Genomic DNA, 22541 nt, shown 5'->3' on the forward strand with positions numbered 1-22541 from the left:
TACAGTCGTTGAGAATCGGAGGCCGGCGTAGGAGATTGGTCACGGCCTGCCGTATCTTTGAAGTCAACCTCATTACTTTGGTTAAACTTTTACACCCGGGGCGAAAAAGTGCGTTGTGTTTAAGAGGCAGTGAGCGCACCTGTTTGGGGATCCGATACCTCTGACATGACGTCACGTATAAGTGAGTTGACAAGAAAGGCTGAAGACACGAATAATTCCACAGCATACATAATACACGGGTGGTAAACGTACATACATGCTCCTCCAAAAGTATTCAAAAGGCAAGGTCAAATCTTTTTGTTTTGTGTACTGAAGACATTTGGGTTTTAGATCAAAAGATGAATATTAGGGCTGGGTTTAACAAAAAAAAATCTCTATCGATTTTAATCGATTTTACGATTCATATTTTATGAATTTATTGATTCACAAAACTATATATCCATACTTTTAATAATGTCTTTTTCCCAATAAATTTACATGACCACGCATTACGTGAGATGTATAAAAACAAAATGGCGGAAGCAGTGAAGTCAGCACCAACAAGCATGAAGGTAGACGCATTTATTGTTTTGATCATGTCATTTTAAATAAAACGTACATGATTAATGGAACTGCAATGGCTTCAATTCTATATGTCAATTTTCATATTTTTGCTAATACACATCCGGTATTTTCCGGACTATAAGCCTCTACTTTTTTTCCCAGATTTTGAACCATGCGGCTAATACAACCGTGAGGCTTTTCTGCTGATATTTCTTTCACCAGTAGGGGCGCTCTATAGTTCAGAAAATGTGCTCAATAAATTTCGATTGTATTTTTCTTGGGTCTGTTCTGTTTTAATTATCGAAAATCAAATATATATATATATATATATATATATATGTAGGTGTCACCTCCCTCTTTTATTGACATCCAGCTAAGGTAAGCAGCAATGGGAAGATGTGTTGTTTCTACGCAGATGACAGAACGTCGATGGATGCCAACTTCAATAAATAAAATAGTGACGTTTTTTTTTTTTTTTTTTGCATAATTATTTGAAATTTGCTGCACGCGCGCTTTTTGCGGAAGCAATCAATCCACTTCGATGCATTCCCGTATTTTCCACACACGGAGCAAGCAAAACACGAGTGTTATTAAACCGAAGCGTCACACGCCCTGTAAAACAGTTACCGGGTAGCACGGCTAAGTGCACAATGCTGTTCGCACATGCATGTGCGCAGTCACATGTTCTGTACGAGAAAGGAAAAAAAAAAAAAAAAAACCTCATCCTCCTCCTCACTCAAGAAAGCACATTCGGTGTTAAATATTTATTTCATGCATGCTCCTGCGCTCAAGCGTGCTGAATGATGATGTTAAGCAAACATCGACAAACCAAAACAAAGACGAAGGCCTCGTTTTGAAAATGGAATATTTTCCACACGATCTCCTGGCGGACTTTAATTCAGTTATCCGTCACCTTAAGCACCTCTTTTAATTAGAGGTCAATGACTGGATCAATTATGCCCTTAATCAATGATTACACCCCAATCGCTTGTAAAGTCATTTGTCACAGCTCACCAGCTCTCCTGGAGGGGGGGGGGGGGGGGGCTGAGGCCGGAAGAGACAAGTTGAGACTCCGCCATGCATGCAGATGCGTCCGCTTTCACATCCACGGGCCACTCCAGCCCGGGAACTCATTCATTTCACGAACATTATCTTCTTAGCGTCACTTGATCACATCAGTGTTATGACATCACGCCTTGGGACCGTCGCCGCTAACACGATAGCGGCCCGCCAATGTGTGTGTGTGTGGGGGGGAGGTGTCACGCCAAAAAATGCGACTGCCCTTATTGTGTGATTTGGAAGCGAGAATGACAAGCACGGCGGTGCTGGTTATCGTCAAGGCAACGTTTAAGCCGTTCTGTGTGACAGCACGCCTGGCATTAAACGAGCGCCTGCGTGCGTGGACGCATCATCTTGTCCACGGCGTGCTGTCCTCATCAGTTTGGTGCTAATCCCTGCAGCGGCGTCCTGGACGTCCGCACGGGCGCGAACGTGCGGACGTCGCCACATCGGCTCTCTAAAATCCGCTTCAAATTAAAATGATGATTGAGGTTGGTTACAATGAAAGGATTGTTTGTCGAATAATCCGCTCGAACCAACACCGCTCTGATGTCGTGAAGAATAGCTCTGAAAACTGCTGGGTAAAAACATACCCATAAAGGGTGAAATAGCTAACCCAAGGATCAACCCAATGCTGCAAATGTTATACATTGGGTTGATGATTTGACCCAACGCGTTGGGTTGACATTTTGCTTCAACTTTGATGCAGAACAAAATTGTGCTCAAAATTCAGCACGCCTGCTCAGTCAATGTAATTAACCCAACCTTGGGAAAAAGTAACCCAATCTGCTCAAAAGCCAGAGCTACATTCTAAAAAACAAATCGGGCAAAAATTACTGCAAAAATTATTTAAAATTTTTTTTTAAAAAAAGGAACCAAAGAAAGCTTAGGTCAATTTGACTAACATTTTTGGGTTATTTGGACAAAATGATTCGTAAATTCGGTCCCAAATTGGGTTACTTTTTTTCAACCCGACTTTTTTTAGACTGCACCTAACGAGTGCGTTCGGAAAACATTTTTTAATTTAATCTAATTTAATTTTTAATATGTGTGTGTGCGTGTGTGCGCAAGTTATTCTTTCAATTATTAAAATTTGTCAGGTTGTGAACAACACTCTTCTCCGTGCTGTGTTTATTTTCACTTCACAGGAACATTTATATAATTTCTCGGCGAGCAGCCATGAGTCCATTACCCTCCTTGGAAGATGAGATAGGATAAGTTAAGATAAGGGATGCGCTCGCTGGTTAGTGCCAGGACTCCTGTCGGTGCCGGAGAAGGTCACGCAAGCCTTCCTCCAGGTGGGGCGAGAGTTGCTGATGTGCTCGCATCTGCAGAGGTCACATGTGCCATCCCCAAAGCCCACAGGCCTGAAGAGGGACATCAATCACGGCACGCGTCCACGAGAAGGCCGCGGCACCACGACGGCGACCCTTCTCAAACACCCCATGGATAATCTATCGCATCATGTGCGGTGATGTCGTTAACGCGTTACTCCAAAATGTGACCATCTGTCAAAAACGACTAGTTCAACTTTTTCCAGTCAATCGGTTTATCTGACTTTAATTTCCTCGATAAATATCACAAAACACTACCACGCAAAATTCACTTCAACTTGACCTCAATATGTCAAAGAGGAGTACCTTTTCCGATCAGAAACAGTTGCGGTAAACAAGAATCGAGTAAGAATCGACCGAGATGGAAATATAGTTCTTATTTTGAGTTTGTCAGCTAAAAATAAAAAAATAAAAAAATCGCACACTGTGCTGTCAACAGTGTATTATCTAGCTTCAATAATTTTGGGTATTTAAAGAAAAAAAAAAGAACACACATGAGCAGCAGATTATTCAAGTTTAAAGAGAACATCCCAAATGATTGTGACGGCAGGAGCTGCCCAAATTGATTTGTGATATTTATAAATATGAATGCTGAATTTTGCCGTTGCAACATTAATAATTATTTTTAAAAAAGGCGTATGTGGCTACATACGTAGTGTACCACCACTAGAGCGTGAATGTGTGCGCGTATCAATAATGCATCATTGCAAAACGTCTGAGTGTTCAGAAAAGCGCTGATGCATTATTCTTATTAAGTTAAAAATGTTAAGCAGAAAAAGATATTTAAGATTTTATTGCAATATGTGTTCATGTTACTTTTTTTATAAAAGAAATAGTATGTTTATATTCAATTAAATTTAGAAAAGACAATTTTTTAAATAAAACTAATGATTGTATGTCAAAAAATGGTGAATGCATTTGAACTTAAACAATATCAAACTTTATTCTCAAATGTTAAAAATGCACTTCCAGACGAGTAAAAAAAAAAAAAGGATCTTTGACGTCTTTAGCCGTCAATGGCAGTGAATGAGTTAAACGTCATTGTTAAAAATGCACTTCCAATTTTGTGGCAAAACCATTTTTATGTTAAGTTGTCGGTTTCTACAGAATGTAACTATCCAGCTCACTTGTAATCTAATTTAGTTCATTTTAAAATCAAACAACTAATAAATTAACTAAGTGACTTTTCTCCAAGGCAACGGTGGCAACTTCCACTTTATGCTCAAGTTATTTAATTTTTGTTTGTCAGCAGGATTTTACTGAACCAAACTCCACTAAGCTTTTCAGAAGCCTTCGCCAGAGAACAAATTGTGATTATTATTATTTTTTTTTTTTGGACAAAGTAAACAATACCTGAATGGTAATGAAAGTCGGAGGTGGTGCTGATCCAAACGAGCCTTTTTTGCGGCACATCATTTCAAAGCTAATGTAAAACTGGAAACTGCCAAGCTGCGCAATCACACCTCTTTGCATTTCACAGCTCGCTGTATTAGTCGCGTGTCGCGCACGCGGCATCCCGCTACCGCGTGTTCATACATTTATGCAGGGTTTAATTAAATCTACACGCCGGCGGCAAACAATCACACGGGAGCGCGGCAAGAAGGATGGCCATTTTATTCTGCATTAGCCAAAAGGTTAGGCCCACAAAAAAAAAAAAAAAAAAAAGTTGCAAAGAAGAGCGAGAAAAACCAAAGACACCGTCCTGGATGACCTCAGATGTGGCAACATGGCCGCCACCGGAACGTGACTCGAACATTGGACAGCTGGCAAAGCGCAAACGCAGAAATATGAACAAGCGACGCAATAAACGCTAATGATTAAAAATGTGTTTTTGATTCAAACGTGCGGCGTCAAAAAGCAGATGCTCCTCGCCCCCCCTCCCCTCCCTCGCTTGGTGCCTGCCACAGCTGGCGCGCTCCACTTGAAGAATGCAAAGCGGAGAGGCTCGCCGCGCAGATTTATGGCGGCGTAATGGCGCGCACATCCGAGCGAGCGTCATTATGGGCAAAGTGGAAAATAATTGGGGGTGATTTGAGGCTCCCCTCGTTAGCCTTTATTTCCCCGAGACGAGCCACAGCATTAGGTACACCGGCACCGTCTACTGATAAAAAGCGCTTTCAAGGCGACCCAAAAAGAGTACCCGCCACGCTAAACTCTCCATCAAATAACTTGAAAGCCAACGGGAAAAATGGACGCGACTTGATTTAGCGCATTTCAACACATTCAGGTCGCCAGAGATGCTGGTAACGCGTTACCCAACAATGGCTGCAAAGACTTAACACGTTCATTTGTGACAAAACTAAGTTGGCTAAAGTAGAGTATCTATGTTTAGAGCACAGGTGTTCAATCCTGTTCCTCAGGGGCTGCTATCCTGCTTGATTCAAATAAGGATCGTTATCCAGCGTCAGACTTTGCTGATTATCTGATCATTCGGATCAGGTGCAGCACGGAGAGACGGAATACGGACAGGACAGCAACCCTCGAGGAACAGGATTTAACACCTCTGGTTTAGAGAAAGCAAAAGCAGACAATTGCAACTACACTGTCGGCCAAGTGACATGCGGCGCAAGTCATTGATCAGCACACCTAATTGAGCTATATAGTAGAACATGGGTCTTCAATCCTGTTCCTCGAGGGCTGCTGTCCTGCCTGTTTTCCAGCTCTCATTGCTCCAAAACACCTGATTCAAATTATAAGGATCGTTACCCAGCTTCAGACTTTGCTGATTATTTGATCATTTGAATCAGGTGCTGCACGGAGAGACAGAAAACGGACAGGACAGCGGCCCTCGAGGAACAGGATTGATCACCTGGGGTTAAGAGGCGGCAAGAGCAGACAATTGGAACTACACTGTCGGCCGAGTGACATGAGGCGCAAGTCATTGATCTGCACACCTAATTCAGATATACAGTAGACCGAGGGTCTTCAATCCTGTCCTCGAGGACCGTTGTCCTGCCTGTTTTCCAACTCTCCCTGCTGCAAAACATCTGATTCAAATGATCAGGATCGTTATGTAGCTTCCGCAGACCTTTCTGATTGTCTGATCATTTAAATCAGATGTGTTGCAGCAGGGTGAGATGACATACACGCAGGACAGTGGCCCTTGAGGAACAGGATTGATCACCTCTGGTTTAGAGAAAGCAATAGCAGACAATTGCAACTACACTGTCGGCCGAGTGACATGAGGCGCAAGTCATTGATCAGCACACCTAATCCAGATATACAGTAGACCGAGGGTCTTCAATCGTGTCCTCGAGGACCTCTGTTCTACCTGAACTTTATCTCTCCCTCCCGCAACACACCTGCTTTGAGTGATCAAGATCATCATCTAGCTTCTCCGGACCTTGCTGATTATCTGATCATTTGAATCCGGTGCGTTGCAGCAGGGTGAGATTAAATGCAAGCAAGACAGTGGACCTCGAGGACAGGATTGAAGACCCCTGTAGTAGACCATTATGTTCAGTGAAATCCAGAAGATATTTTTTTTAAAATACCAAATTATTTATGTTACATCAAAAAGGCAGTTTTTATTTTTAAAACAAATAAAATTAAATAAATAAAAAAATAAACCTGCTGTCATTTTCGCGTAACTAATAAAGTAACTTACTATCAAACTTAGTTACTTATAAAAGCACGTAATCAGAAAGGTAACTGTGCAATATTTGCGCCGGGAAAATGCAGTATATCCGCACCATATAACACAATCCACCCACCAGGTCGTCGCAGCATGACAACGAGGCACTCTAAAGCTGCCATGCAAGCAGAACTTCCTATCCAGATGTGTAAAAGTAATCCAGATGTCTTTAATGGAACTTGGAGTGTTAAAAGCAAAGAGGCCGGGGGTGGGTTGCCATCAAATCACCAATAACGACTTCTGGGTGCCGGTCACAGGATTTGGTGCACATGGATGACCACACCGACAACTAGGTTAGATATTGACACGTTGAATTCGATCACTACATTGTGCTGCGAAACTGGACTGTCGAGCTGAGCTGCTTGTCAGTCTCGGTTGCTCCATTTCCTCGTGGGCCTTACAGGGTGGATCAGCTGTCAAACAGGACATGTGGAAGAGTCTGCTCCCGAGCTAGCGGATGTGGACAATTTTTTTATCTGTGCAACTGGGGGGGGGCACATAGGACCACACACTTCCTAAGCAGATACATGACAAAAAATCTATTTCAAATACATGCTCTTAATATATTTAGGAACTATTCATTATCTTAACCCAACAACAAAAAGGTTTGACGCAAATTGCAAAAGAACCGCTGACAGGCTTGCTTGTATAAAAATGTGAATTCAAGGATGGCACAAAACTATTGAACAAGACACGAACATTAAGCGCAAGAACTCAGTCGGAAAATGAAATGTTAATTTTAATAAGGTACTATGTTAGTCATGCATAGCCATCTAAAATCCGCAAAACAATTTTTAGGCCAACTCACTTAAAATATAGAGCAGTCTGAAAGTCAGTGTCAGTGCAATTAAGACATGACTACCTTCTAGTGGTGATTGGTGGTATTACAGCTTAAAATCCAGCCCTGCAAATTTGCAGTTTGGCATTCGCAGAGTCACTGAAATTTTCCCCTCAACATTTTTTCATATTTAGTATTTTTCCAAGTTTAACTTTTGTTTTACAAAAATGCATGTTGGATGCTTGGAAGCATTTTTTGAAGAATATTTGGGATTGTAAAAAATTATTTAAATTAAAAAGGTCCACTAAGTGTGCGGTCGCATGTTCAAATGATTGTTAAGTCGTTAATGTTTGGCTGTGTGTTGAAAAATAAAAAAATGCCAACCCCCCTACCAAGCCCCAAGGAGAAGATTCCTCTTCTGAATAATAATAAGCACTTTCCCGCTCCAATCTGCCGGGCGCACTTCTTCCTACAACCCGCTTTTCTCCTCGGCGGCTCGGAAAGCTAATCTCAATTTGTTTCACTGCGATATGGCGCCACAGCCCCAGTGTGGAAGCTGCCCCATTCTTTCCAGGTTTGTCCTTGCTGGCTGCCAACCTCGTTGCTCCGGCTCCCCCCCCCCCTCTGGCTCTCTCGTTTTGGCCGACTTAGTGGGCCGCTCCATCGGCGGCGAGCTGGCGCTAAGCTGCCTCGCTCCAACCCCACCCCTCGGTGCAGAGATCCACTGCAAAAGAGCCCATTTTTATTTATTTATTTTTTATTTTTTTAAGGAAGAATACAATTCAACTGACGACATAAAGCATGGAACGCGACACCTTCCTTTCTACCATCTTTGTCAAGTGTGACTTTCATTAACAACAGCGAGTGAAACAAAAATGACGGCGTCAACTTGATGTAAGTGACAAGGTCTCCCAAGACTGCCACTGGAAATAACCAACGAAGAAACACGCCTCCTCCTCCTCCTCCTTTCATTTCCTCTTAAGTCGTCCTCTCTTCACCAGGACGTTCCCGTCTCTGGTCATGATGTCAGAAGCTTCTCGTCTTGTTTCTTTTGTTCAACTCACAACAAATCTGTGTTGACCTCTTGCATGTCCCTTCATGTCGTGTCAATACGGCACTGCACACACGCGCACACACACGCGCGCTACCTACGTAACTCGCTACACTTTCCGCTTTGACAAAGACAACATTCTTGTTCATGATCATTTTTGCGACATTCATTTGGCTCGGCGAAGCGTTTCCGCACGCTTGTACTTGTCTTGTTCCGCAGCGAGACGAATGACAGAGAAGTGTTTTAATGGACTCTCCGGATGACAACGTGTGTGTCGACGACGCTTTCTGCACACAGCGGCAAATCAGACTGGGAGGGTGGACGAGCTGGCGACGTTGGATTATTTTATTTTTATTTTTTCCAAAACACGGAACGCGTCAATAGTCGCGTCGCTAATGACACAGATGAGCGTCCAGAACGACATTGCAGCCGAATGTTTATCGTTGCACCCGCGTCGGCGTTTGGATGGATTTCCACTGCGGATGACGCAATCAAATCGTTGACACAACATGCGTGTCGTCGCTAACCGGCCTGGACTGGCGCCAATTCAAGGTCGTCGTCTGTCGCTGTTTGTGTCCAGAGGGCCGAGCAAGCGTGAGCTAAGAAAATAGAAATAAAATATCATCGATCAAGCACGGACAAAGTGGTAGCAGCACTATAAAACGCATGCAAAAAAATAAAAAATAAAACCCGTCTTAACCAAGATTGGGCTTTTTTGTATAAATGGGAGTTCTTCAGAATGCAGGATTTTGTTTTTTTTGGACTTTTTCACCACATTGCCACTTTCTCAACGTCGCTCATTTTGAGAAACTCTCAGTAAACGTAAAGAGAGGGAATCATGATGCCCCCCAATAATAAATAAAATGACGGACGTCTTTTTCAAAAATGGACCTTTTCGGAAATCTCCTTTGTTGTGATGAGTTTTTGAGCAACGCCCCCCAGAATGGAATATAAAGCCAGTCGGGCAGACTCGGGTCCATCAGTGGAGCCAAGAGTTCAAAGCAAACATGGTGACGCAGCTGTGAGCTGTTATGCTGCGTCACAAATATCGGATTATAATATATATCGTAATATAAGCCGCTATTTTTTTCCCTCGATTTTGAAGCATGCGGCTAATGCAAGGGTGTGGCTTTTCAGTGGATTTTTCTTTCACCAGTAGGGGGCGCTCTACAGTTCAGAAAATACGCTAAATAAATCTGAATTTTTTTTTTCTCTTGGGTTTGTTCTGTTTTAATGAGCAAATTTGTTACCGTGGCAACAGGCACTGTTTTAACTGTTTATGGACCATTATGTGCATTCGCAGTAGAAAATTGTTCTGTATATGCAGTCAACAACTCATTTTTCTCAACATAGCAAACTGCCGCTTATAGTCTGGTGCGGCCTGTTTATCGTTTTTTTTGGGGGGGGGGGCTCCCCAAAAGGAGTTGCTGCGGCTTATATACAGATGCGCCTTGTGGTCCGGAAGATACGGTAGAATAAGCCGCCAACAAAAGCGAAGTCAGCCGCAGTGCAATGTATTTTTTTTATTTATTTTTTAGTAAGCTCCCTTTAAATTTTGTACTTTGCTGCAGCTTTTAAATGTTGTACTTTGGTTTCTGTGTAGCGCATTGAGTTGCCTTGCGTCTGAAATGTGCTACGTCAATCAAGCGACCATGCCTTGCTTCACCTGTTGCTTTGGCATGCAGATGAGTGCCGACAAATGCCTTCGGAAGAAAACAGTCAAAAGAAAAGTGTAGTACTGTGTGAGAGAGAGAGAGAGAGAGAGACAGGGAAGCTTCGTCTGTCAGTCTACCTTTTCCTCTGGCCATCAACCAGACCCACCCAGAAGCAGATCAGACTTCCAGTCCACTGTATCCACTGCATACCTGCCAGCTAGCCCCTCCCTCTGCTCCCTCTACCCCCCCCCTCTCTCACTCGCTCTGTGTGTGTGTCTCATTCCACTCATTCATCCCTCGTTCTGCCAGCTGCAAGGCAGCGAGTGTGGCTGAAGGACACGGCGCTCCGCTCGCACTCGGCGGAGGGACTTGGAGAGCTTGATCCGACATGGGCGGTTAAGATAGCATCAGACGCTCGTCTTCCCCAAGCCCGTCCTCTCGCTCCCACTCTTTGAATGTCACCTTCTGGAAGGATGCTCGGATGGAGCGCTCCCACGTCTCCTCACTTGGCCGCTCAGGAACGCAGGACGGCATGAAGGACTCGGAAAGAGGGAGTAAGTCAGGCAGCTTCCTCCTTTCGAGCTGATACCTCAGGTCAGACCTGCTTGTGCACTTCTCGGTCTTACATCGTCGTCGTGTCGAACGGCGGCAGGAGGACGGTTGACGGTGACCATTGAAGGATTCCACGAATCGGGCAAATGGTGGAGTCAAACTTCGCCGGAGCTCAAGGAGACGGGGGATCGGATCGGATCGGAGTGGAACTGATGCAATTGTTTGGATAAGAACATGACCCGTCCAAAGAGAAGAACACAAACGAAACGATTCAAGGCTCACCAGATCGGGATCTTCAACACGCCTCCGTTTCAGTCGAGTGTTTTTTGAGGGTACACCCCTTCTTGCCGTTCGTCCATTTCCGTCCAGCTCATCCGCTCAAGACAACCGTAGCGCTGTTCCGTCGCCCTGGGTGAACGGGCAGGGGGGTGGCCCACGGTACCCCCCAACATCCGGGTCCCACCGGGCCGCCGGCAGGACCTGTGCTGGCAAGATGGCCGCCCTTGCCAGCTCCCTCATTCGGCAGCGTCGAGAGGTCAAGGACCCCCAGACCAACCGCCAGATTGCCAGCAAGCGAAAGCCGTGCCCGAAAAGCAACAAGTCGCTCTGCCAGAAACAAATCCTCATTTTGATATCCAAGGTCCGATTATGCGGCAGTCGAGGGAGAAAAATGGAAAAAAGACCAGGTGAGTTTTGAAGATCTCCTCCTCTGGTCTATGTCTGCCTGTTTCTGACAGCAGGATGGTGATGGTCTCAGGCCAGAATCCCGATTAATCCCGAGTGCAGAGGACAGCCATGCTGTAATTTCCGGTCCAAATCTTAATCCCAATCTGGGAATCCTTCCATCCCATCTTTCTATTGGCTGCGCACAAGCCAGAATGGGATCATTTCCAGTCTAGTCTGCAAATCCACTGTCCCAACTTGTGTTGTGTCTGCTCTGCATGCTGGTTGGTTCAGCCCCCCCCCCCCCCCCCCCCAAAAAAAAAAAAATTAAGCAATATCTTGAAAATTCTGCTATGGAGGTGAGGAACATGTGACCACGGGGTCCTCCTTGCGTGCCACCTTTTGCACCCCTAGAACCAAGTTGCCCGTCGTCGGTACTTGTCTCGTGCGTTAGCATGCTAATTACACAATTAGCCACTTTTGCTCAATGAGATCAATGACACATTTTGCTCATCTTCAACATCCTCTTCAGCGTCAATTGAATATTCATTATGTCCCGTTGTGAAGAAAAACCAAAGACATGAAGACTTTGTGGCCACGGAGGAGATCTGGTTATTTTTAGTAAAACGAAAACTAAGGAAATAACGAAAACAAAAATTTGAAAAAACATTTTTGTTAACGGAATAAAAAAAATAAAAAAATGATTTAGAAAAACGAAAAATACATTTTTGCGTTTACCAAACCAACGTGAAAATGTGCTCTCTTGTCCTCTCAGGCAACTAATACACGAGCATTTGGGGTTGATTTTAAAAGCATTTCTTTCGATATTAACGGCAAGGACAGTAGTCCTCTTAATGTTTGTCGCACAGAAGTGACATCATCAAGCAGCAGCCAATAAAAAAAAAAAACAGCTAACGACGTCACTTCCAGAAACGTGTTCATGTGTGGCGTTGGATTGAATGGCTCGCCTGCTCTTGAAAAAAATAAATAAATTAAATTAACACAATTTAAAAAACAAAACTCAAAATGAAATAAGAACTAAAATTCCCAAACTCTAATCACACCACTCCATTCTGGACAGTTCGGAAAGCAAAGTAAGAGTTCGCTAGGAATCGGTGAAATCGAGACTACGATCAGATCTCAGGTGACGCAATGGACGGGAAGAGGATGGTTGAATTTTATTTCAGGCTGCTTGAGTTACAAAGTCATTCGGAAAGGAATTGTTATTGCGGAAAGGCATTTCAAAGGAATACGGAGAGCTAGGTTGCTTTACCAACTAATCAGTTTGGGTTAACCTCAGTGGTGGGCGGGCAAGGCCTTCGAGGCCTTCTCTGCCGGCCCAACAATCAAGAAATCATAATCGTATTATTCACATCATATTATATCTTTGTGTTGTATTTTTAGGTTGGAGTTTTTATCCAACCAGAATGCAGCTAGCTTGTGTTGCCAGGCAGATTTCATGATACCAGTTGAAGGTGACAAACGCGTCTTGTGATTGGATACTCACTTGAGAGGAGGCAGCTCTATGAAGAATCAACACACCCGAAAGTCGTACCTGGTGACCGTTTGAAAATCTAAAATATATTTCTTGCTTTTTTAAACCACAATAGCCGAAGGAGGGAAAAGTGTGGATTTAATTGCAGATACCCTTGCGAGGCCATTTTCAAGACGGACCGTTCGAGAGAAGCTCGGTCGTCCAACACTCACTCAGTACCACGTTGATGTGCAAAGTTCACACCGATGATTACGTGGGCAACCTCTAACGGCAAGCAGCATCTGCCACGTCGGCAGCGTGCGATTACAGTCGTAAAATATGCGGGACAGGTCGCAGCGGTGCCGGGAAAGCGGTGACATCGAGCCATTGTTGCGGGTGAACGTTGCTATCGGCGCTTTGCACGCGCGTATGGATTTATTATGGTAATGGCGGGACCCGAGTGAAGAGGCTGAGGTGAGAGAGCCATTATCAAGTTGACCGTTTCACTGTTAAGTAGCGCATATGGCAATGCGCATCTTCATCATTCTCTCAAGGAGGCCGAGCATGCACGCGGGCGGCACGGCGGTGACCTGCGCCCGTCGTTTGCGTGTCCTCCCACCCGCTTGACGCTGCTGCCTGACACCACGCTTGAGCCTCGTTTTCCAAGGCTTCACAGCGGCCGGATGACATCGGAGAACAATGTGTGTGTCATCAGCTGTTTCTAATATTTTGGTTGAGCTGTGAGGAGGGGTCATCACGCAGCCAAGGCCGCCGTCTGCGTCTGCGTCGGCGCCACGGAAAGTTTGGCCAGCCGTTGTTTCACTGAAGGCCGTTTCGGGTTGTCGGTGCGCGCGCACGTGTGAGTGAGAGCGTGCACGTGTTCCCCCGAAAACAAGGGAGGGGAAACGTTAGATTTTTGGGCCAATTAAAATAATGGATGAAAAAATAAATAAATAAATAAAATGGATTGAAACTGCGAATGTGACGTATATAAATGATAAAACTGCCATCTGAAAAATAATCCAATATGGGATTAAAAAAAAAGTTTGGTGTACATATTTTCAGATAAAATTTTTCATTTAATTTTCTAAACAATCGAACTTTATCAAAGAACAATATACACAATTACGCATATTTTTTTGCATCAATATTACTTAAAATATATTGCATTTTTGATGACAAATTAATACAACATCAAGTACAAATTAATTAATTATTAATATTTGTTAGATTAAATTCAACTTAATTTAATTACTTTTTTCATCAAGCTCATTTTAATTCATTTAATTTAATTTTCTATTAAAGATTTAATTCCAATAATTGAATAAAATAAAAACAGTATTCTACCCGTATATTTTATTATTATTATATCATTACCACCATCAGCATTATTATTATCATTTAAAATAAATCAATGACATCAGATAAAGTAATATATTATATATATATTTTTTTTAAATATTAAGGGAACCTAATTATTTTAATGACTTGATAATTGAAATTATTTTTATTCTATAAATACATACCCATACTTTAATACAAGAAATAAAATGCACTAAAATGTTATCATTTACTCGAAATCAATGATGTCATGAGATGACAATCTGAAGACAAATTGGCCAAATGAGGCCTCTTCATAACGTTATGTGCCGGGTGGGCCGCACGTTGCCCACCTCGAGCTTAAACTTAACATTCAGTGCCTCGTGAGTGATGGATGGCGTGTGCGTTGGGCCATGTGTCCGCGTGTCCCGGCCTGACCCACATACCGTCTCTCATTACGCAAGTAACCACATCCAACCGCTCAAACCGCGAGGCCGCTCGTCTTATCCCAAGGTCGACTTGACCTGCGCGGCCTCCCAAATGAAGCCCGAAGGCAAACACACATTGCCGTCATCCACGCAAACGAATACATCAGCAGATTGATGTGCTTACACAAACAAATGATGGGATGCCACGATAATTGCGGAAGCGGGTGCAGAGGGGAGATAATGTCGCCCCGCCCGTGCGTGTGCGCGCGGGTCCGATACGATCTAATGAGGACGTTAAGCCGCCTATTGGATATCAAAGCCAAACCGAAATAGCTTGCGTTGTCCTCCTCTGCAGTCGCCGTGCAAAACGCAGCCTCGAGGATAGCAGCTCCAGTTCCGATCCGAGCCGAACCGGGCCGGGTCGCTCGGTCCCTGCCCGCTTCGTGATTCATCATCTCCTGTCGTTAACGCACACCGATGGGTCGATAATACGCGGCACAAATTCAAGCGGGCCTGTTTACTTGCCGCTGGACAGGACCACACCGGGGAGCGAAGCGGCCCTCTTTATTAGCTTCTCTTCTCAAGGACGACGGGCGGGCCTTTCGCCCTCCCCGCCATGTTTTCTCACTAAATCATCTCATTTTTGCGCCGTAGATTGCACGGCCATTGTGCTGCTGTGTATCATCGTGGCGAAGCGGCCCCAGTGTGAACGGATCAGAACCAAACAAGATTGCTGGAGACAGAAGCAGTGTGTCGCAATATTCCGTACACGACGCGAGACGGGACTGGCTGGAAAAAGGCAAAGGGCCGCTGCCTTCGATTGTGTACCAAACTCAGCCACCCTGTTAAAAGCTGCAGTTGATGCGAATATTTAACGTTTGTGATGATGAAGGTGCCTCCCCCACCACCGTCTTCGGGCTTATTGATTGATGGTTTGTTTTGCCGCAGAGTGTTTTGAGGATAGCGGCTGGGGAGCGTATCAATCATCGTTATCGGATCGAGTATTTATGCTACTTTAAAGACAAACTTTTGTGCCGGGATCTTTAACTTATAGAGGGCTGAGTGCACTTCAGACCCCCACAGCTAGGTGGCGGCAGCAAACTTCACAACGTCCGGCCAGCGTTAATTCACATTGGTTTCCTCGCAGTGGAAGAACCCTATCAGTTGGTGGCGCTAATGTGCCATTAAGCTAGTTTGAAACCGCTAGTAGACAACACACAAGAAGAACAACAAGAAAGGACAATAAATTAGGTACAGTCGTAGTTTCGGGTTAGTCTTTGCAGTTCCAGTGCATCGCAGATTTTTTTATTTTTATTATAGTTAACAAAAACTATGATTGTATAAAAAAAATAAAAATAAAAATCCTTTAAAATATTGAAACTAGATTTGACATTTTTTTTTAACTAAAACTAGCTTCATAGTGAAAATGCCTTTTGCTTTTATTCTTGTCAATTAATACCATAAAATATCGATAATGCTGTTCGGCCTTGCAGAAGAGGGAAGGTGAAGCACTCATTTGAGAATTGTAGCTTAATTTACTTTATCAAACACTATTTTGAGACATTTTTTTTACTCAGAAAATACTCATCATATATAAAAACTAAAATTAAAACTAAAATGAATTAAAAATATACCAACTGAAGCATTTACAAAAAAAACCAAAAAGTAACTAGCTAATAAATTTAAAAAAAAAATACAAAGTCAACACAAAAGGAAAAAAGAAAAGGAAAAGAAAAATCCAAATCTATTATCAACCTGCTCGAAGCTATCGTTCACTGACTCTGAAGACAGTCAACAGGCCAGGCAACAAGAGTAGAACATGAATGATGGCGACCTCAAGCGGCCCAAAAAAAAAATAATTTTTGAGATCAAAATCTTGATTTAATGTGTTGGGTCAAATCCTCAACCCAATGTGCTGGGTAGAAATAACCCAGCATTGACTCTGAGACTTTTTCAAGCACAGCACTGAGTTAGCAATATCACCCCATTTGCGCCTTTTGTTTTAGTTGGATTGCCGCACTTCGCATGCCACGCGACCCCCCCCCCCCCTCCCCCTCGGCATCACTGTCCCGATGAAACAATGCCGAGAGGTCCAGCTCAGGATAGTAAAGCCCGCATTAGCATTTTATATGCAATCAATTTGCCGCGTGGTTTGCGTGCAGAAGCGAGCGAGACGTGGGTCACATAGCGATGCCACTTTGGAGACGCGCGCACGTCAACACGCACCGGGTGGTCCATGAGCGTGACTTTGTCCCTGACCAGCCCGACACTGTCCAAGTTATTCAGTCACACGTCATCTCGATCCACTTGGCTGAGTATTTAACGCTCACACAAACACACACGTGCTGCCCTGTCACTCATTATCTCGCCAGAATAATTCTCCTGAGCGGGAATGCGTGTACGCGTGCCTCCCCGCGTGTGTGCGTGTTCATTTACTTTGATCACGCAAGTCTGTGGCACCCAAGGGTGCTGTCGGATTCGCTGACAGCCGGCGCTGTCTGAGTGATACCCGAATGGATCACAGCATTTTAAAAGGTGATTGATTACACTACCCAAAAAAAAAAAAAAAAAACAAAATGGACGAAAAGCCATTCTTCAACCTATTGCTGTCCTGCTTTTCCTAATCAGCCTTCCACTTTGATGACTTTCCTTCCAGTTGTCTTCCTTCCCTGCGGAACATTTAAACATGCACACATGCATCTCTGCACTTAAAGCGCGGCTGCCGAGTGAATACATGCATTACGCTGAATAATGGAGGCACACATGTAGGCATGTACGCGTTTTAAATGTGTATCAATGTGGAATCGGGACCTTGGTCGATTAGTTGAGTCAGGAATGGACAAATGCATGGAAGTGCATTTTAAACTAAATTGAGTAAAACGCTGCACAATTAATATTTATCGTTGGCTTCCAGACCTATCTGCAGTAGGTGATAATTCAGAACACACAGAGAGCTAAAAAAAAAAAAGCAATCTTGACAGGTCTCACTGCCCAATGCACTTTAAACGATTTGGTTGTACAAAACATGCAGGCAGACAATAAAATACGTAAATGCATATATTCTTTATCCTCCACAAAAAACTAGGCATTTTATAGCACATGATTGCATTGGTAACTTTTCTTCATTTGAGTCTGCATGACAGAAATTAAGTGTATTACACTGCCCCCAGTGGCCAAAACAGGCACTCCAGAAGGAGCAGTACAATGTGTTGAAATGAAGCATTCAATCATAACGTACAAACTCATCCATTCTTTTCATTCAATGTAATATTTCACAATTATATATATTAATTCATTTACTGCCATTGACGGCTAAAGACGTCAAAGATCCTTTTTTTTTTTTTTTACTCGGCTGGTAGTGAATGAGTTAATTCCATTTTCCTTATAATAAAAACACATTAGAAACATTTTTCTCTCGATTTTTTTTTCGCAATCCAAACTCCAACTCACGCAAAACGTCACCACAATTTTTTTTGCCATGAAACTTGCTGACCAATTTGGAGTGTAGTATTCTCTCTAAACTCCCAAAATTCTCGTGAGGCCAAGTTGTGCGCCGTGGTGGGCGAGCGCACAGGTGCGTGACACGTCCTTCACTTGACAGACTGTGGCAGCCGTCTGATGGTGCAGACACACACGCACACACACACAGAAAAAGATCTGCAACGCTCTCGCTCAAAAGTTGGTTTGCGTGCCGATGACAGCGAGAGAAGGCGGCAGAACTTCTTCCAAAACTGGGGCCTCCGCCATTAAATTATCCATCATGCAATTAGACCGGCGATGGGAAAGAGGACGGGGGACCAAGATGCTCCCCCTTTGATGGTCATTAAGATCTGCGTTGGCTTAACTTTGCGCTCTTGCAAACATTTTTCAAAATCCAACCATGCGATGACATCACAATCTCACCACTGACATCCTTTTTTTCTTAAACCAGAAAAGCATTTTCATGGCAGATGGGGAGAATTGCGGCTGCTCCAAAAGGGCAAAGAGAGAGAGAGAGGGAGAGAGGGAGCTGCTGCGAGGCCCCTCGGGAACATTGGGTCATGAAGGACAGCCCTTCCCTGAAATGGATCATCGTTATTTTTCCAAGCGTTTCGGCTTTATTGGCCGTTTTGAAGTGGGACGCGACGGGCCGACCAGCCCGCCCACCCGCCAGCCAGCGCCCGGGTGCTGACATTCAGCAAAGGTCACGTGGGCGGCTAGAAAATAAAACAGCTCACATCTACACACCGCCCTTTGATTCACGGAGCACGCATAAATGGAAATATTAACATATATATTCATGTGGAGTGCGTTTCACATGATGTGCGTATGAGCATGCCCAGGCAGACCGGATGGGAAAGCATTAAATTGTCATTGTGAAACTCAGCAAATTCCGTTTTTTTTTTTTATGTTTGATTGTGGGCAGGGCGGTTTTACGGAGACTCTAAGGCAGGGGTGGGCAAACTTTTTGATTGGTGGGCCACAATGGGTTCTGAAATTTGATAGAGGGGCCAGACCAGGAGCAGATGGATGGAGTGTTTTGGTAACCTCACCTCATCGGAGAAAAAAAATATATTTAATTTTAAATGATAATGAACAAAAGTATTACAACAAAATGTCTGTCTTTGACACGCCACAGCATTTAGAAAATGAAACATTAACAAGGTTTATTCATTTAATTTTTTTCAAGTTAGGTGGGCCGGATTTAAATGTTTAACGGGCCGCATGTGGCCCACGGGCCGTAGTTTGCCCACACATGCTCTATCTTTTTTTACATTTTTTTTTTATGTGCATTTATGTACTTCCGGGTCATCTTCCGGGTAAACAAGCGTGTTCACCCATGGGCAAATTTAATTTAATTTGACTTTGAACTTGGCATAAAATACGACGACATAAACTCAGTTCTTGATGTTAAGCAGAGCTGGGCACTTGACCCTTTTCTTCCGGTCAGTCCCCGGCCAAGATCTTTGCACCGTTCCGGCCTCGACCCTCTGGCCTTATGCATAAAAGAAAAAAAAAATTAAAAAGCGTCCATCCATGACACCGCCGTGGGAGGGATGCTAACGGCACCGGTTTATTTTAACATCATTAGCGAGCTCCTTTACAATTCAACTCTGCTTACCTTATTTTGGACTAATTATGGTCTTATTCGCCTACTTCTTCCTATTAGTCTCCTTCAAATTCTTTCTTCTTCTCCGTGAACATGTATGTACGCAAAATTGGTGTTTGCGGTATTGCCCCCCCCCCCTTGTAATGGTATGCCCCAGTAGCAGGTGGGAAAAAAGAGGACATCTCTTGATCGGGAATAAGCGTTCTAAGTCCTCCTTATGATTATTGCCGTCTCCGACGTACTGCCGTCACTAAAACAGTCACGCATCAGACGCTAGGGTAGCCAAACTGACCCGATGCGAGACGGCGATCGTCATTTTTTGGAAGAAAGAAAACAACAAAAAAGCTGAAGTTTTGACTCCAGGAGCTCAGGAATGATATTCTCGGCAGCGCTGACCTCACCCACAGAGAGAGACGTAGCAACAGAGGCGTCCAAGGTGGGAAGGAAAGGAGATCCGTCTTGGCGAGATGGGCCGATAGCGAAGAGGAAGCGGGAGCTAAAAGCCATCGTGAGGACGAGATGGCGGCGATAGGGAGACACCGGGAGTTAGCAGGCCAAGGGAGGAGGGAGGTAAACATTCAGGGAGGCGTGGAGAGAGCAGAAAAGCTCACTTGGGCAAAGAAAGGGAGACTCAAGCGAAGTCGGAATTCCACTTCAACGAAAAGTCACGATAGATATGTGCGGTTTCTGGTTTATGCTGTCCTGCGTCCCCGGCACAGGACAGCATAACGGGAGGGAGGGAGCGGCAACACGGCCCAAAATATACATAAAATGCTATGTGACATGACAATCATTGGCGTTGGCGCCCTCTTAAGGTGAGATCTTGGAAGTGCACTTTATTTCGTAAGCGTGAAAAAGTCCAAAATCTGAAATGCCAAAATTATTTTTTTATTGTCACTCGAGAACAATACTCATTTTGATAACGAGGCACTTCAAATTTTATTTTTAATTAACTTGCACTGCGATCTTCCAGAAACTGGACTCACCTTTATTGAAAAATTCATTCTAACAATATAATTTGTCGTCATCTGCAGAGACGGAAAAAAAAAAGGTGCCGAGAGTGCTTTGACATGAGTACGTTTAAGTATTTGTACTTCACTTTACACTTCTGTCCAATATTATGTAAGAAGTGATGTTACTGCTACATCTCAATGTGAGTGGAACACTCAGGCTTGAGACACAGCGGCATCAAATATTAACTGCCTCCACACACACACACACACAGACGTGCACACGCATGCACACACACCCTCAGGGTCATGTTGTGGTTTCCTGCGGAAGCACACATGTAAGATTAATGTCAGCGAGGGAAGGCGGGGAATACCGTGTAAGTGTGTGGCAAGGACGGACGGAACGGGGGACGGGAGCACGCGGCTGAGCGAGGTTTGCGTGCCGCGAGCGGGTTACAGTCGGGAAGAGTTTGCTGGCACACCGCCGGGGGGCGGGGGGGGGGACATCGATCCCGACTGTGCGTGCAGGACTGGAGTTGTGACAAGTGCGCGCATGAGATGCAGAGTGAGACGTTTGAGCAGCGAGGCTAGTAACGCGTTACTCGAATAAATGTTTTTCTTTTTTTTTTCAGTTAAGACTATTTTAATCTGATGAGTTACTTTTCTCAGATAAGTAATGTAACTACAGTTACTTTGCAAGATCACCATTAGTTCACTCATTCACCACCAGCCAAGAAAAAGAAAATAGATCTTTGACGTCTTTAGCCGTCCGTCAATGGCAGTACTGCAATTAACAATGATGACAAGCGGCACGATTTGTTATGTGGTGACAGTTCTGCTAACTGCCTCACGGGCGCAGCAGTGGGTGACATTTGACAGCATTTGCGTAGGAATCACAAATTATTCAATCAAAGTTTTCCCATGACGCGCGTATTTCCCATCGGAGGCGCCATGTCACGTTGCGACCATGTAAAAAAGATGAGAGATTTTTGCGCTGGAAATGTAGTTACTGTTTTGAGTTGCAGTGTCACCTAAAGAAAATATTAAGGTCCACTGCACACCCTGTGCTGTTGACAAAGTGTTATCTAGCTTCAGAAAATGCTACCAGTCCATCAAATTAAAACAAATCATGGATCGCAGCACATTCAAACCAAAAGAGGCTGTGCGACTTCATGGGGGACAAAATTAATTTCAATATATATTTGGTAATATATTTAGAAACAATTTACATTGTTTAGTAAAGTAACTAATAACTATGTTACTTTTTCACGTGTCCTGAGCTGCCCTATTCTCAGGCGCTCATTTATTTTCTGAAAAGCGACATTGAGAGTGGTGAAATGCACCATATCAGTTCCGTTCGTCGTTTTGATCATTAATCTTAATCCTAAATGATTTATTATCGCAATCGTTTCGCGTGCCCTCCCGGACATCTCACGCGAAGGACTGCAGTGGATTAGAGATTTTCTTCTTTCCGATTCAATCCGTCCATCCCTTATGAATTTTGAGTTTGAAATTGAAATTGTTATATCAACGGTGTTAGCAACCAATTTAAAATCTGAAGTTGCAACTATTGTTTATTTTGACAAGGGACTTGACGGAAAACATTTTTTGGGGTGCATTTAACAAAAAACATGAGGTCGCCACGCCATTTGCTTTTATGGGCCAACACAAAGTGACGAAGCGGGCCAGATCAGGCCCCGCGGGTCTTGAGTTTGACACCCGTGCAGTGCTGCATGGATTTGAATGGAGTTGGGTCAGACTGGAGAAGAAATTCTTGGCAAATCAGTTTAATTAAAGAGTAGCGATGCATGAGATTGCACTGCGAGCCTACGGTGCAAAGCATATGATTACACAGGCAGGCAAAGAAACATGCCAGAAGATTCTGCAGACAAATTTTTCTGGGGGCTGGAGGGGTCGTTTGAGAGGTTGTTTCCCTGCTGTGGTCTCACCTGCAGCCAGGTGGCGTTAAGCAGCTCATTCACATAGTCAGGATGCAACACGTGTCCAATTG

At 44.0% G+C, this 22541-nt stretch overlaps 1 protein-coding gene and 1 long non-coding RNA gene across 2 annotated transcripts in view; one reads left to right on the plus strand and one right to left on the minus strand.

Annotated features, from left to right (window-relative positions):
* Window positions 1-8568: 8568 nt before the first annotated feature.
* The window catches only part of LOC148339099 (uncharacterized), a 57523-nt gene continuing 43550 nt past the window's right edge, over window positions 8569-22541 (minus strand). The window contains exon 4 of the long non-coding RNA XR_015842770.1: window positions 8569-8998. This is a non-coding gene — a long non-coding RNA (uncharacterized LOC148339099). The remainder of the gene's footprint in view (window positions 8999-22541) is intronic.
* Window positions 10300-22541, plus strand: part of fgf11a (fibroblast growth factor 11a) — a 32675-nt gene continuing 20433 nt past the window's right edge. The window contains exon 1 of the mRNA XM_088292422.1: window positions 10300-11292. Within this exon, the coding sequence (XP_088148548.1) occupies window positions 11100-11292 (193 nt within the window). The 5' untranslated portion in view covers window positions 10300-11099. The remainder of the gene's footprint in view (window positions 11293-22541) is intronic.

Source organism: Idiotropiscis lumnitzeri, chromosome 4 (genome assembly GCF_059441095.1).
Source record: "Idiotropiscis lumnitzeri isolate Australia: NSW breed Sydney's pygmy pipehorse chromosome 4, RoL_Ilum_1.0, whole genome shotgun sequence".
Lineage (NCBI taxonomy): Eukaryota > Metazoa > Chordata > Actinopteri > Syngnathiformes > Syngnathidae > Idiotropiscis > Idiotropiscis lumnitzeri.